Genomic DNA, 14,911 nt, shown 5'->3' with positions numbered 1-14,911 from the left:
TTTTCCAGAGTTCAGACGATTTGGCCCTCAGTTCTGGTTCAGGTTGCTGGCTCCCGTTCCTGACAAATAACACACGTTCCACCTGAATAGCTGATGATGAGATTGGAACTGGCCTAGATTTTTAAGAGTAATAGTAACACCCTTTGGAATTCAGGTTGTCTTAATTTGAAATAGCATGGTGTTCTTCTGTCAGATATTCTTAACATTTGCAGAATCTATAGGGCTTCTGTTTGGACGTTGTACCGGGAAAGCTTTTTTTTTTCTTTTTCCTTTTTAATATGGCCAGCATTCATATTCACAGAATCCCGTAGCTCTCAGCTAAAAAGAAGGAAAAGAGCCCGCACTCTGCACACCTGGAGCTGGGGCATATGCTCTGCGCAGCTGGAGCTCAGACGGCCGCACCTGCTCTCTGCATGGTTGCCGCCCAGCAGATGTGGCCTGAGCATTCCCATCCGGGCTCTGCTGCTGGTCTCACAGTGCTGCTCAGGAGATGTCCCTTCAGAGAGCCGCTCAGCGGCTCGGAAAGCTCATCACTAAGCACCTCAGGGCCGGGGGCTGAGGGACGGTGGAGTCTGTAATTCAGTAAATAAAGAATTAGACAGTCACGTTGTCTCTCCGCCTCCCTGGGGTTCGGTTCTGAAGATGAAGGTCTGGAGTTGAGGTGCCTGTTCTGAGGTCAAGAGTACACTGCTGTCAGAACAGATTACCTAATGAGGAGAGCCAGGGTGAAACTACCTGTAAATTATGTTTATACAATCGTTAAGTTTTAGCCTTTCAGGCAGAAACAATCACATACTTTGTCTCTGTTCTGGATCTTTCTCTGTGTGTGTGTGTCTTTGTGTTTAAACGTGGCTTTTTCTCTCCCGCCTTTGGTAAGATGTGCGATTGATTTTAGTGCAAATACAAACACATTAAGTGTAATTTCTCGCACTTCAGGCAGCGTGACCTGTATCTGCTGTTCTGCTATAATTTAAGTCTCTTAAGGAAGATGCTCTGTAGCCTGCCTGCAGTCTGGGAATGGAAGCTGTTGACTGTGGTGTCCTCGTGTTATTTTGTTTTTTTTTTTTCAGTTTCCGACGTCAAAGTGCCGCTTCTTCCCTCTCACAAGCGCATGGACATCACGGTTTTCAAGCCCTTCATTGATCTCGACACGCAGCCTGTCCTCTTCATCCCTGATGTGCACTTTGCCAGCCTTCAGCGGGGTGCTCACGTAGGTAACCCGGATCCCAGGGTGGCTGCTAGGAGGCGACAGGCCCCAGAAGGAGAGTCTTTGGCAAACAGAAGCCAGAGCTTGGTGAGGTCTGCTCAGGGTTAGGGATCAGCTCTTTGGAGTGTCTGGTTTGGGCGACGTGACGTTCTCACGGTTAGGTGTGTGTAAGCATCATTGCTGTGGATCCGCAGCCCCAGACCTGCCGACTTAATTCTGTATGGATGTTATCTGTTGGTGTCTTCGCTCTTTAAAAGACACTGGAATGATAACATGTGGAGTTGAGTCTGTGATCTTGTGAATTTCACTTCCATGGGTCTGGACAGGAGGGAAAAGCCAGAGGAACACCAGGAGTGGGAGCCTTAATAGGATGAAGGATGTCTGAGCACTCTCCTCGCAGTTTCAGTTAGGGGACCGTCACTGGCACGTGGTTGGTCGTGTCTCGGCCACTAATCTGAAATTTATCAAAGCTGCAGGCATACTCTACTTGGAGCAGAAGCTCAGTGGAGGTTGGACTCGGGCGGAGTGGAGCATGCCCTCCACCTGAGTTCAGGTAGATGCCCCAGAGACGTATGCCAGGAGCTTTGTACACAGATTCCGACAGACAGATGTTTTTGCAGAGTTCTTCAGGAAGGGCACTGCCAGGGTATTCAGTTTCTCATGAGTCTCGGGTGAGCGGGGTTCAGTAATCTTGTGCTGTAAAGGGCCCAAGAATAAACATTTTAGGCTTTTTGGGGTTGAAGGCTTTCTGTTGTGACTTGTGTCTGCTGTTGCGGGGCCAAAATCACCTTAAGCACTGCGCCAGGAATGGGCGTGGCCGTGCACCAGTAAATACTGTATTTACATAAATGGGCGTCAGGCCAGACTCGGTTCATGGGCTGCAGTTTGCCAGCTCCTGAACTGGAGGAGTTCAAGACATCTTTAAGAATCTGGTCATTGAATAAGGCTAACGGATTTTGTGTGAGATTTACATTCCAAATTACTTTTGTTTTAGGAATAATTTGTTTAAGGTCTGAAATATTTTAGCATATGCTTGAAAAACAGTCTTTTTTTTTCCCTTGGTCTTAGGTCCTTCCCATTGCCTCAGAAGAATTGGAGGGTGAAGGGTAAGGTTTATGTTTTGTTTTCCTAAACTTTTTATTTTGAAACATTCTCAAACCTCTAGAATAATTACGGTACAAAGAACTCACTTTTTCCTGAGCCACTGGCGAGTAAGTTGCTGGCAGTGACCCAGTGCCCCTGAGTCCTTGGTGGTGGTGGTTGTTAGTTGCTCAGTCGTGTCCGACTCTTTGCGACCCCATGGACTGCAGCTCGCCAGGCCTCCCTGTCCATCACCAACTCCCGGAGCTTGCTCAAACTCATGTCCATTGAGTCAGTGATGCCATCCAACCATCTCATCCTCTGTCGTCCCCTTCTCCTCCTGCCTTCAATCTTTTCCCAGCATCAGGGTCTTTTCCAGTGAGTCAGTTCTTTGAATCCGGTGGCCAAAGTGTTGGAGCTTCAGCTTCAGCATCAGTCCTTTCAATGAACATTCAGGACTGATTTCCTTTAGGATAGACTGGTTTGATCTCCTTGCAGTCCAAGGGACTCTCAAGAGTCTTCTCCAACACGACAGTTCAAAAAGCATCAATTCTTTGGTGCTCAGCTTTCCTTATAGTCCAACTCTCACATCCATACATGACTGGAAAATCCATAGCTTTGACTAGGCAGACCTTTGTAGGCAAAAATGATGTCTCTGCTTTTTAATACTCTGTCTGGGTTTGTATGTTTCCACAAATGAGGATGTTCCCCTGCATAACACAGTCAGAATGTTGACATCAAGGCCTTAGCATGGTACCAGCCAGTCCAGGCTTTGCTAATTGTTCCAAAAACATACTTTATGGCAGAAAAGGGTCCCTTTCAGTCTCACACAGGGTCTTTTGCTGTCCTGGCTCCTGAATCTCCTTCCACTGGGAACAGCCTCCGCCTTTCCTTGGCTTTCCTGAGCTAATGCTTCTGCAGGTCACACTCCCGCCATTTTGTAGGCTATCACTCTGTCTGGATCTGTCCATGGTTTCCTCTTGGGGTGGATGATGCATCTGGGCAGGACTGGCACAGACGAAGCCCTGCTCTCAGCGTGTCTTGTCGGGGACACATGTTTTCAGGGCACCCCTGCTGGTGATGTTCGCTCTGGTCACTTGATTCAGGCAGGCTCTGCCAGGCTTCTCTGCTGTGTAGTGAAACTCTTTCTCCTCTTGTAGGTGTTTTGAGGGGAGGTGCTTTGTAAACATCTCACTCCTTGTCAAGCTTTTAATTTCTCATTTGCATTATATCAGCATGGGCTTGTGGTTTCCCATTGTATTTAATACGCTGTGATTCATCATCGTCTTTTACTCTGCTCACGTGGTCCCAGAGCCAGCGGGGTCCCTCTCACTTGCTCCTGGATCTCTCCGGCTCAACCCTTCTGCCCTCACTGCTCCAGCACTTCCTCACCTTCAGGCATGGCGTCTACCAGGCACTTGTTTTTCCGCCCTACTCCGGCCCCGAAGTCAGCCTCTGCTCTAAGAAACCCAGATTCCTTGTGGAGATCGAGCTTCGGAAAGCCGGAGGAGGCCCCTGGGTGTGCTGGTTGCTGTGATGGTGTCAATGCCCCCTGCTCCCAGGGGTACCCTTCTCAGCCTCGCCGGCAGCCCTCCCGCCCAGCACTCCACCAGGCGAGGGTCTGGTCACCTTCTGTGAGCCATCCTGGCTCCCCACACCCACCCAAATGGGCCACGGGCCTCGCGGAAGGCAGGCTTTCCGCAGCCTCTCTAACTCGTGTTCTCAGACCTGAGTCCTGCAAGTGCTTTCATTGGAGACCTGTTCTGTGCTGGAAGCTGAGACAGCATGTTAAGGTCCAGCTGCTATTCTTAAAGTGATGGTTCGGCTCAGAAGCTCGCACTTACTTCATTTTCAGTTTTTTGGGTTTGTTTTTTTTTTTTTTCATTATTTTCTTGCTCACTCACTGAACCTCACAACAGTGAGCTCACTGTGACTTGTGCCTTTGGTAGCCAGTCCCACCGGTCTCTCACTTCTTTCTTCATGAAAGTCACTCATTGTGTCCGACTCTTTGTGACCCCATGGACTGTAGTTCATGCAATTCTCCAAACCAGAATACTGGAGTGGGTAGCCTTTCCCTTCCCCAGGGGATCTTCCCAACCCAGGGATTGAACCCAGGTCTCCCGCACTGAGGGTGGATTCTTTACCAGCTGAGCCACCAGGGAAGCCCAAGAATACTGGAGTGGGTAGCCTATCCCTGCTCCAGGGGATCTTCCCAACCCAGGAATTGAACCAGGGTCTCCTGCATTGCAGGCGGATTCTTTACCAACTGAGCTATCAGGGAAGCCCTTCTTTCTTCATATGCAACTGGAAATATTTCCCCTCCCTTTGTATTTCCGCTGACACTGCTGTATTTTTTCCGATCCTCTGGGGTTTGGTGCTGTGGTTGTCTCCAGAGTCTTCCCATTTGTCTTCTGCTCGTGGATCCTGGTGTCCGCTCCAGTCTCTGCCACACCCTGATCACTGCAACATAAAAGTCTTAAGCCTCCCGAGAGCTGAGTGATTGAGGTTTTCTGGATTCAATTCATCTTCCTCGGGACTCTCTGTCTCAGCCAGTGTGGCTGAGCGTTTTCCCGCTCACACACCCTCCCTCTTTTGACGTGCTTTCTCCTCTGTTACCACCTTCACATGCATCTCACATCCCACCTCCTTCATAAGTTTTTTTTTCCTGAAGAGAAACCCCCTTCCCGAGAGGGCAGCTGGAGCCATGTGAGAGCAGCAGGGTGTCCTGCAGGCTTCTGAGTGTGTGGCCCCCTCTGCCATTCAGTCACACGAGCCCGGCTCAGTCAGCTTCTTCCCTTGAGCCCCAGATTTTCATCCACAAAATAGGCCTGGCCCATTTTAAAACGAAGGGCGTTTTAAATGTAAAATCCAGTGGTAACACCTGGAAACTCCTTTTGTTTCTGAAAGTGATTGAAAGTGAAGTCACTAATTGCCCACCTTGGATCACCTGCAGGTCCAGCTTGAAGAGGGGGCCGTACAGCACGGAAGACGACTTTGTGATCCCGCCTCCTGCTAAGCTGACCCGGGTAGAAGAACCAAAGAGAGGTGCGTTGGTTTACGTTTCGTAGTGGGAGTTTTCAGTGGGAAGTGAGCTCTGAATCCAGCCAAAGCATGAATTCCTCAAACAGACCTCATCAGTGTTGACTTCCCTTGAGTGTTTCTCCATCAGAGCAGCTCCTTCTGGCTTGAGCTGGGACTTCCAGCAGAGTTAAAAAGAAGCTGAAAGCTGTGTTCCTTGAGACAGAGTTTATATTGGTTCATGTTTGCCGTCCTTAATGTGGACCTCTCTTTTTATTTTTCCCAATACCCACAATCCGTTTTCTTGTTTTGCTCCTATCAATGAATTACACTTTTCCCTCCTTCTTCCCCACTGGGGATCAGTGCTGCTCTACGTGCGGAAGGAGTCAGAAGAAGTCTTCGATGCCCTGATGCTCAAGACTCCATCCTTGAAAGGCCTGATGGAAGCTGTAAGTAGTAGGAACTTCATAATCCTCTTACTTGCACAGAATTCGATCAGAACAAATTTTACCAGCCCGTCCGGGTTCCTTGGTGGTGCTGAAGCCTTTCCTGAGTCCCAGCACCTTGTCTGTGGCCGAGGCACGTGCCACGTTTCACCCTGACCCACCCCTGCCTCCCCCCGCCCCAGAACTTAGTCTTCAGCAGTTGCAGGGCTGTGCCTACCTCACACCACTGTGCCCAGCGCACCCATTGGTAGGTAGTAATCACCCACCAGCGTCTAGTCCACTGAACTGAGTGGATTTGTAACGACCCTTGGAATGGTTTAACTTTCCTGTGCTTGGTTAAAAAGAGATTGCCACTTAACAGACTACTTAGAAGCCAACAAAAAATTATTTCTATCAAAATCTTAAAAACTTGACACATGAAACAGTGGCTCCTTCATCGGCCTTTGGAACTCCTTTTTTTTTTTTTGGAACTCCTGATCTTGGGGAATGACTGAATTCGTGTCAAGATCTTACCTGAAGCCAAATTGTGAAAAGGCAGAATTGTGACCAGAGGTGACCACAGCCAGGTGATTTAAAGTGAAGTCACTAGCTGCACACTTCTGATCACCTGCATGTCTAGCTTGAGAAGGGGCCCATACAACTTCAATGGCTCGGAGATCCTTTTGCCGCAGCATCTCAGCAAATGGCCCAAGAGCACACTGACCCCAGCCTGCCCTTGGGGACATCATAGAGACACGAGAAGGGTGCCAGGCTGATCCCTGTTTTGGCTTTGCCCCAGAGTGAAATTCGAGGGATCAGCACTGTGTCTTGATATGTATCCACCTCGGGCCCCTATAAATCATTGTAATCTTTGAGCTCAAAGTGAGTCCATAACTCGGCTGGAAGCAGGTTTCCCCTGACTACTGCTGAATGTAGAATTCATTTGACAAACGTTTGTGAAGGGCCTACTTTGTGCCAGGCACTGTTCTTGGCACTGGAGATACAGGAGTATGTGACCCAGTGCTGAATGGAGTTTACGTTCTGGTTAGGAAGATGGCTACAGTGAAATCGGCAGAGGCCACCGTGTAATTTGCCAGGTAGCACTGATGGGTGCGGGGAGAAATATCAGTCACCTCAGATATGCAGATGACACCACCCTCGTGGCGGAAAGCGAAGAAGAACTAAAGAGACTCTTGATGAAAGTGAAAGACGAGAGTGAAAAAGTTGGCTTAAAGCTCAACATTCAGAAAACTAAGATCATGGCATCTGGTCCCATCATTTCATGGCAAATAGATAGGGAAACAGTGGAAACAGTGAGAGACTTTATTTTTTGAGGCTCCAAAATCACTGTGGTGACGGCAGCCGTGAAATTAAAAGATGCTTGCTCCTTGGAAGAAAAGTTATGACTAACCTAGACAGCATATTGAAAAGCAGAGACATTACTTTGCCAACAAAGCTCCATCTAGTCAAGGCTATGGTTTTTCCAGCGATCATGTATGGATGTGAGAGTTGGACTATAAAGAAAGGTGAGTGTCAAAGAATTGATGGTTTTGAACTGTGATGTTGGAGAAGACTCTTGAGAGTCCCTTGGACTGCAAGGAGATCCAACCAGTCCATCCTGCAGGAAATCAGTCCTGAATATTCTTTGGAAGGGCTGGTGCAGAAGCTGAAATTCCAATACTTTGGCTACCTTATGCAAAGAACGGACTCATTTGAAAAGACCCTGAAGCTGGGAAAGATTGAAGGCAGGAGGAGAAGGGGACGACAGAGGATGAGATGATTGGATGGCATCACCAACTCAACGGGCATGAGTTTGAGTAAGTTTCGGGAGTTGGTGATGGATACGGAAGCCTGGTGTGCCGCAATCCATGGGAATCACAAAGAGTCAGACACGACTGAGCGACTGAACTGAATTGAACTGTTGGATGCTACGGGGAGAACTAAGGCAGTGCAGGGGATGGCAGCCAGGGGGTGCTGTCGCTCAGTCTCTGGGAACCAGGTGTCACCGCGGCTCCTCCCCTGCACCTCAGCCAGCGGCGCCCAGTGCCACCTGTCGCCCTCTGCTCTGGGTCATTCAGCTTCCTGTGACTTCTCCCTGTTCCTCCGGCTTCCTTGTCTCCTGACAGCCCTTCCTCACTTCTTGATGATGGAGAGAGAGGAGAGTGTGGAAAAGACTGAGACTCGCTATGCCAAATATAATTCATTCACAGCGCTTAAAGAGTTCATCCCAGCCTCCCATCTCCTGGGCTGGGGGTTTCATAAACACAGTGAGCATCCAGTGGTACAGAAAAGAGGTGAACGTGTATGCTGGCAGCTGGGATGTGGTTCGATGTGTACGGTATATCTTCGTTAGATTGAAAGTTAGATCTGCAGGCCGGTCTTCTGAGGCCCCGATTTCAGGGCCGCGCAGAGCCGTGCTCTTCAGATCGAGGGTGGGCAGGGCAGTGACCCCTGGGTGGGAGCGGTCTGGATAGTTCCTCAGGTAACAGTGTCTGACCTAGATTGAATCAGCCCCTGGTCCTTGGAGTAGCTGTCCCCTCCCTGTGCAGACCGCTCCGTGCCTGAGAGGAAACCTCCAGAGCTCACTGCACCGTGTGGACCCCACGCCCCTGGTCAGGATGGGGGGGCGGGCCGGGAGTGGGGCCCGCGGCCACGCCTCAGCCAGAGACCACTGCCCTCCGGAGAGGCTCCGCCCCCGGTGAGGATGTGCCTTCTGAGCTGGGGAATCAAACAGTTCCTTCCTTCCGGTGAGTCTGTATCTGAAATGAACTCCTGCTTTGTGCTGGACATGCCTTAATCCCACGACAGTCATGGGGTATGTGAGGTGAGGGTCTCTGTTTCCTGTTGAGAGGAGGCCGAGGGTTAGAACAGTCACCTGCCAGTGGAAACTGAGTCAGAACTGACGCCGTTTAGGCGTGTCTCACTCCAGAGTGAGGCCTTTGTGCGTTGAGTAAAGTGCCTAGACAGGATGCTTGTCAACACTCATGGAGCCTGCAGCTCGGAGAGGGGCCCATGTGGACGTCAGCATGCTTGGAGCTCACAGCTCAGAGAGGGACCCATGTGGACATCAGCACACTTGGAGTGTACAGCTCAGAGAGGGACCCACGTGGATGTCAACATGCATGGAGCCTGCAGCTCGGAGAGGGGCCCACGTGGACGTCAACATGCATGGAGCACACAGCTCAGAGAGGGGCCCACATGGATGTCAACACGCATGGGGCTCCCAGCTCAGAGAGGGGCCCACGTGGACATCAGCACTTGGAGCACACAGCTCAGAGAGGGGCCCACGTGGATGTCAACACGCATGGAGCTCCCAGCTCAGAGAGGGGCCCACATGGATGTCAACATGCATGGAGCTCCCAGCTCAGAGAGGTGGATGGAGGACTTTAGTTTTCTTGCTGCAGCAGCGTTTGCTCCTCAGACAGGACAAGTGCAGCACTTGGATTTTGGGTGGAGAGAGCAGCTCTGTACTTTCTCTGTAAACCTAACACTGCTCTGTAAGGTATTAATTTCAAAACACCATGGCCATATAATAGAGTTGTGACACCTGTGACTTTGGGAAGCAACAGACCCCTGATTCCAGCTCTCTCCAAAGGCGGGTAGCCCCCCCTGCCCAGGACAGATAGGCCCTCGTCTTTGTGTGTGCAGATGTGAGAAACAGAAAGCTAAGTGTCTATACCACTGTATGAATGTATTTGTTTTGTCAAGTCATGAACACACAACTTTGTAATATTATTTTTGTTTTGTTCTTTTAGATCTCTGACAAATATGATGTTCCCCAAGAAAAGATTGGGAAAATCTTCAAGAAGTGTAAAAAAGGGTGAGTGCTGACTGGCAGCCTTAGAGCCTCTGAGTGATGTCAGTGTCATAGAGCAGCCCCTCTGAGTGATGTCAGTGTTATAGCACAGCCCTTCTGAGTGATGTCAGTGTTATAGCACAGCCCCTCTGAGTGATGTCAGTGTTATAGCACAGCCCCTCTGAGTGATGTCAGTGTCATAGAGCAGCCCCTCTGAGTGATGTCAGTGTCATAGAGCAGCCCCTCTGAGTGATCAGTGTCATAGAACAACCCCTCTGAGTGATGTCAGTGTTATAGCACAGCCCCTCTGAGTGATGTCAGTGTCATAGAGCAGCCCCTCTGAGTGATGTCAGTGTTATAGAACAGCCCCTCTGAGTGATCAGTGTCATAGAACAACCCCTCTGAGTGATGTCAGTGTTATAGCACAGCCCTTCTGAGTGATGTCAGTGTTATAGCACAGCCCCTCTGAGTGATGTCAGTGTCATAGAGCAGCCCCTCTGAGTGATCAGTGTCATAGAACAACCCCTCTGAGTGATGTCAGTGTTATAGCACAGCCCCTCTGAGTGATGTCAGTGTCATAGAGCAGCCCCTCTGAGTGATCAGTGTCATAGAACAACCCCTCTGAGTGATGTCAGTGTTATAGCACAGCCCCTCTGAGTGATGTCAGTGTCATAGAGCAGCCCCTCTGAGTGATCAGTGTCATAGAACAACCCCTCTGAGTGATGTCAGTGTTATAGCACAGCCCCTCTGAGTGATGTCAGTGTCATAGAGCAGCCCCTCTGAGTGATCAGTGTCATAGAACAACCCCTCTGAGTGATGTCAGTGTTATAGCACAGCCCCTCTGAGTGATGTCAGTGTCATAGAGCAGCCCCTCTGAGTGATCAGTGTCATAGAACAACCCCTCTGAGTGATGTCAGTGTTATAGCACAGCCCCTCTGAGTGATGTCAGTGTCATAGAGCAGCCCCTCTGAGTGATGTCAGTGTTATAGCACAGCCCTTCTGAGTGATGTCAGTGTTATAGCACAGCCCCTCTGAGTGATGTCAGTGTTATAGCACAGCCCCTCTGAGTGATGTCAGTGTTATAGCACAGCCCCTCTGAGTGATGTCAGTGTCATAGAGCAGCCCCTCTGAGTGATGTCAGTGTCATAGAGCAGCCCCTCTGAGTGATGTCAGTGTTATAGCACAGCCCTTCTGAGTGATGTCAGTGTTATAGCACAGCCCCTCTGAGTGATGTCAGTGTTATAGCACAGCCCCTCTGAGTGATGTCAGTGTCATAGAGCAGCCCCTCTGAGTGATGTCAGTGTCATAGAGCAGCCCCTCTGAGTGATCAGTGTCATAGAACAACCCCTCTGAGTGATGTCAGTGTTATAGCACAGCCCCTCTGAGTGATGTCAGTGTCATAGAGCAGCCCCTCTGAGTGATCAGTGTCATAGAACAACCCCTCTGAGTGATGTCAGTGTTATAGCACAGCCCCTCTGAGTGATGTCAGTGTCATAGAGCAGCCCCTCTGAGTGATGTCAGTGTTATAGAACAGCCCCTCTGAGTGATCAGTGTCATAGAACAACCCCTCTGAGTGATGTCAGTGTTATAGCACAGCCCTTCTGAGTGATGTCAGTGTTATAGCACAGCCCCTCTGAGTGATGTCAGTGTCATAGAGCAGCCCCTCTGAGTGATCAGTGTCATAGAACAACCCCTCTGAGTGATGTCAGTGTTATAGCACAGCCCCTCTGAGTGATGTCAGTGTCATAGAGCAGCCCCTCTGAGTGATCAGTGTCATAGAACAACCCCTCTGAGTGATGTCAGTGTTATAGCACAGCCCCTCTGAGTGATGTCAGTGTCATAGAGCAGCCCCTCTGAGTGATGTCAGTGTCATAGAGCAGCCCCTCTGAGTGATGTCAGTGTCATAGAGCAGCCCCTCTGAGTGATGTCAGTGTTATAGCACAGCCCCTCTGAGTGATGTCACTGTCATAGAGCAGGCCCTCTGAGTGATGTCAGTGTTTTAGAACAACCTCTCTGAGTGATGTCAGTGTCATAGAACAACCCCTCTGAGTGGTGTCAGTGTCATAGAACAACCCTTCTGAGTGATGTCAGTGTTACAGCACAGCCCCTCTCAGTGATGTCAGTTTCATAGAACAGCCTCTCTGAGTAATGTCAGTGTCATAGAAAATTACTTTCATCCACCTGAATCTGTGCCCAGTCAAGAACCAGTTATAGAAATATCAGTCAAAAATACAGTTTTTCATACTAGATTATCCACATAAAGTTGATTTATTTTTCTAGGGCATCTTTGTGGATTTTTTCCAAGTAGAACCTTTGCTTCTCCCATGCTTGGCAGCAGTGCAGTGGCTCCAAATTCCAGAGCGCATGATAAAATTTTCCAAGGCTGACAACAGTCGCTGCCCCATTTATTGAGCCCCCATCATGAGTCGGGTGCTGGACCAGGCACACGTGTGTTACTTAATTCTCATGTTACCATTACTCTAAGACAGGGGTTACTACTCAGTTTCTGGATGAGGCAGCCGAGCCCCAGAGAGCCTAGGAAGCTTTTCCAGGATCAAGGTCAGCTTAGTGCCAAGGCCAAGCTTCAGGTTCTGTTTTGACCAACATCAAAGCCTTTGCTCCATCTCCCTCCACCCTCCTGCCCTGAGTCATGTTTTCAATCATGGAATGTTGCTTCTTTGTTCAGAAGTTAATATTTTTAGAACTGTACTTAAGTGTCAGTACTGTTTGGCATGGGTAAGCAGGGTACAGAGTAAGCATTTTTCGGCTTAATTCTAAAGCACGTGGAATGTCCCTGATGGGCCTAGTGGGAAGGGTTGGCCTTGATAGTAGATTGGCTAAACTTTGAGGGTAACTCACTGGGGAAAATAGTCGTCAGGGAGCTGTGGCTTCCATCGCGTAGGTTGACTTGACTGATGTACCTTCTGTAGCTGGACCATGTGCTGCTTCTGTAGACGTACTTTGTTCACTGTAATAAGTACTGTTTATTGAATGATTACTGCACACTGAAATAATAACTCAGCTACCGTGTTTTCTTTATCGTACACCCTGCATGTGAAGTGCTTTACCCAAGCTCCTCATTTCATCCCTACAACAACCGTGTAAGATTGACCCTACTATTATACCCATTTCACAGATGAGGAAAGTGAGGCATAGGGAGTGTAACTAGTTCGCCTCACGTGGCACAGCTAGCAACTGGCAGCGCTAGCTGTGGAGTTTGGGTGTGACTGCAGAGTGGGCAGGAGTGAGCAGGCCTGTCTCGTCTCCCTTTTCCAGGATCCTGGTGAACATGGATGACAATATCGTGAAGCATTACTCCAACGAAGACACCTTCCAGCTGCAGATGGAAGAGTCCGGGGGATCGTTCAAGCTCACCCTCACTGAGATCTGAGGACGCCCCGCCCACGACTCCCAGCAAGCTCAGCGAAGCTGTCACCTGGGCCTTTGGGGTTGGCAGGCCACAGGTTTGCCAGTCGGCCACCTTCCAAATGTGGGTGGATGTCAGTGGAAGTTGGAGGTGGCTCTGCTTTTGGCTTGGAGATAGCATTGAATGTATTGCATTGACGTTTTTCAGATGACCCCAGAAAGCATATTTGAATTTTCTGCTATAAATACTTAGGATTAAAAGTGGAAACTTTGTTCCAAGATTTGCTAGGTTACCTGGGAACCTTTAGGATATCTGCTACATTATTTATGGAACTGTCTCTTCAGCACGGTGCAGGTCAGACTCGGTGTGACTCTGACCGCCTCAGGTCATGGGCACGGTGCCCCCACCAGACAGGGGGGCCCTCTCTCCTCGGCCTCTCATTCCCCAGTACGTGTTTACTCCAACAGGGCAGGTTACCGAAATCTTCCTTTGCGACTGTCTTGAACATATCAACTGCCTCTATTATGAAGAACGCGAACGGTGACAGTGCGCCTCCGTCAGGCTAAAGCTGCGTGTGTGTAAGTGCAATACGTCTTGAAGGCCTGTGTCTGTAAATGTGTACATACCTGTCTTATATAAATAGATAATATATATGTGTGGTGTCTGTACATACAGTGAAGAGACGCGATGAGGTCTACCCTAAGGACTTTCTTGAGAGGATAAGTTATTTCAGACCACGTACACCCAGCAGGTAGCATGCTGTGCTTAGTGAATCCCACTCACAAGCTTTCTCTGGGTTTTCCCAAACACAGCCACCATTCTGTAGCATAGCAAAACCTCAGATGACAGAGATGCTGCACGATCTTGAGAAGGTTGTTATTTGGAAATCTGCACTGTTTAACAAATGAAGTAAAGGAAAAAGCACTACCGCAGCTCACGTCTGCTGTGTCTGCTAGCATCAGTCAGGCGTCCCCGACCGCGGGCATAAACACGGTGATCATGGCACATACTGTCGTCACCGTGAACCAGGAGATGCAACTCGGGATGGAGTACTTCCAGATCTCTGCGCTACAGGAAGTGACTTCTGTTTTATCACGTTTCAGAACCTCCAGGCTTTGATTGTCTTGTATGCTAACAGTTCTAAAAAGCATTCATGAGTTTATGAGACTGTATTACTATGGGGAACATTTTTATACGTGTTTAAATATATAAAAATACTAAAGAGTGTAATTTTGTAACGGAAATAAAAATCGCAGGTATCTTTAGGTTCAGGGAAGTAGAATAGGCTATTTGTATACATAGGATTGATAGTTACATTCTTCCATTAAAATATTCTAATGAAGTATGTGAACTTAATTGCTGGCTTTCTAAGATAAGATGTTATGGGACACGGGTCATATAACAATATTTTGTATTTTGTTTTATGAAATTGATTTTGTCTTAATTGTATAATTGAAGATGTATTTTAAACCAAAGGGATTAAATTTTATATGTCTATTTCGTAATACGTCCTTTCCTGTTATTCAGCTTGGCTTTTCCTTTCATTAGTCAGTAAAAGCAGAATCTCAGATCTTAAAAAGTAGAGCTAAAAAGAACCACTTTCATGTTTTCTCCTTGTTTCCCAGCATGTAACTTGGGAAAACTCTCTTCCTTCCTCTTAGTCTCACCTTAGAGGGTCTAAAATGATCTGAGTAATTGTTAACCGAGGGGGCCCCAACTGAGTTTTTAACTACTACCAAAACTTAACCACCAAAGCTTAAGATAAATGCTTTCAGACCTGAAATCTCAGAGTTCTTAGTTTAAAGCTTAACAGAAAATGTTTGGTTTAAAAATCTACCAGGGACTTCCCTGGTGGTCCGGTGGTTGGGACTCTGCGCTCTCACTGCAGAGGGCCCAGGTTCCATTCCTGATCAGGGAAGTAAGAACCTGTAAGCTGTGTAGCTTGGCCAAAAAAAAGGAACAAAAATCTACCAGTAATGTTTCAGATCATCAGAATTTCTAAATCAAATGGCTGTTGT

General features: G+C 48.5%; 1 protein-coding gene across 2 annotated transcripts in view; it reads left to right on the top strand.

Moving 5' to 3' along the window:
- GRHL1 (grainyhead like transcription factor 1) overlaps window positions 1-14,398 on the top strand; it is a 50,969-nt gene extending 36,571 nt beyond the window's left edge. For both annotated transcript variants that reach the window (XM_027556101.1, XM_027556100.1), the window contains exons 11-16: window positions 1,071-1,210; window positions 2,276-2,313; window positions 5,241-5,332; window positions 5,669-5,754; window positions 9,486-9,550; window positions 12,803-14,398. In XM_027556101.1, the coding sequence (XP_027411902.1) occupies window positions 1,071-1,210; window positions 2,276-2,313; window positions 5,241-5,332; window positions 5,669-5,754; window positions 9,486-9,550; window positions 12,803-12,917 (536 nt within the window). In that variant the 3' untranslated portion in view covers window positions 12,918-14,398. The remainder of the gene's footprint in view (window positions 1-1,070; window positions 1,211-2,275; window positions 2,314-5,240; window positions 5,333-5,668; window positions 5,755-9,485; window positions 9,551-12,802) is intronic.
- Window positions 14,399-14,911: the final 513 nt, after the last annotated feature.

This window comes from Bos indicus x Bos taurus, chromosome 11 (assembly GCF_003369695.1).
Source record: "Bos indicus x Bos taurus breed Angus x Brahman F1 hybrid chromosome 11, Bos_hybrid_MaternalHap_v2.0, whole genome shotgun sequence".
In the NCBI taxonomy this organism is placed as follows: Eukaryota; Metazoa; Chordata; class Mammalia; order Artiodactyla; family Bovidae; genus Bos; species Bos indicus x Bos taurus.
The sequence above is the reverse complement of the archived record's forward strand: the minus strand, read 5'-3'. Positions and strand labels throughout refer to the sequence as shown.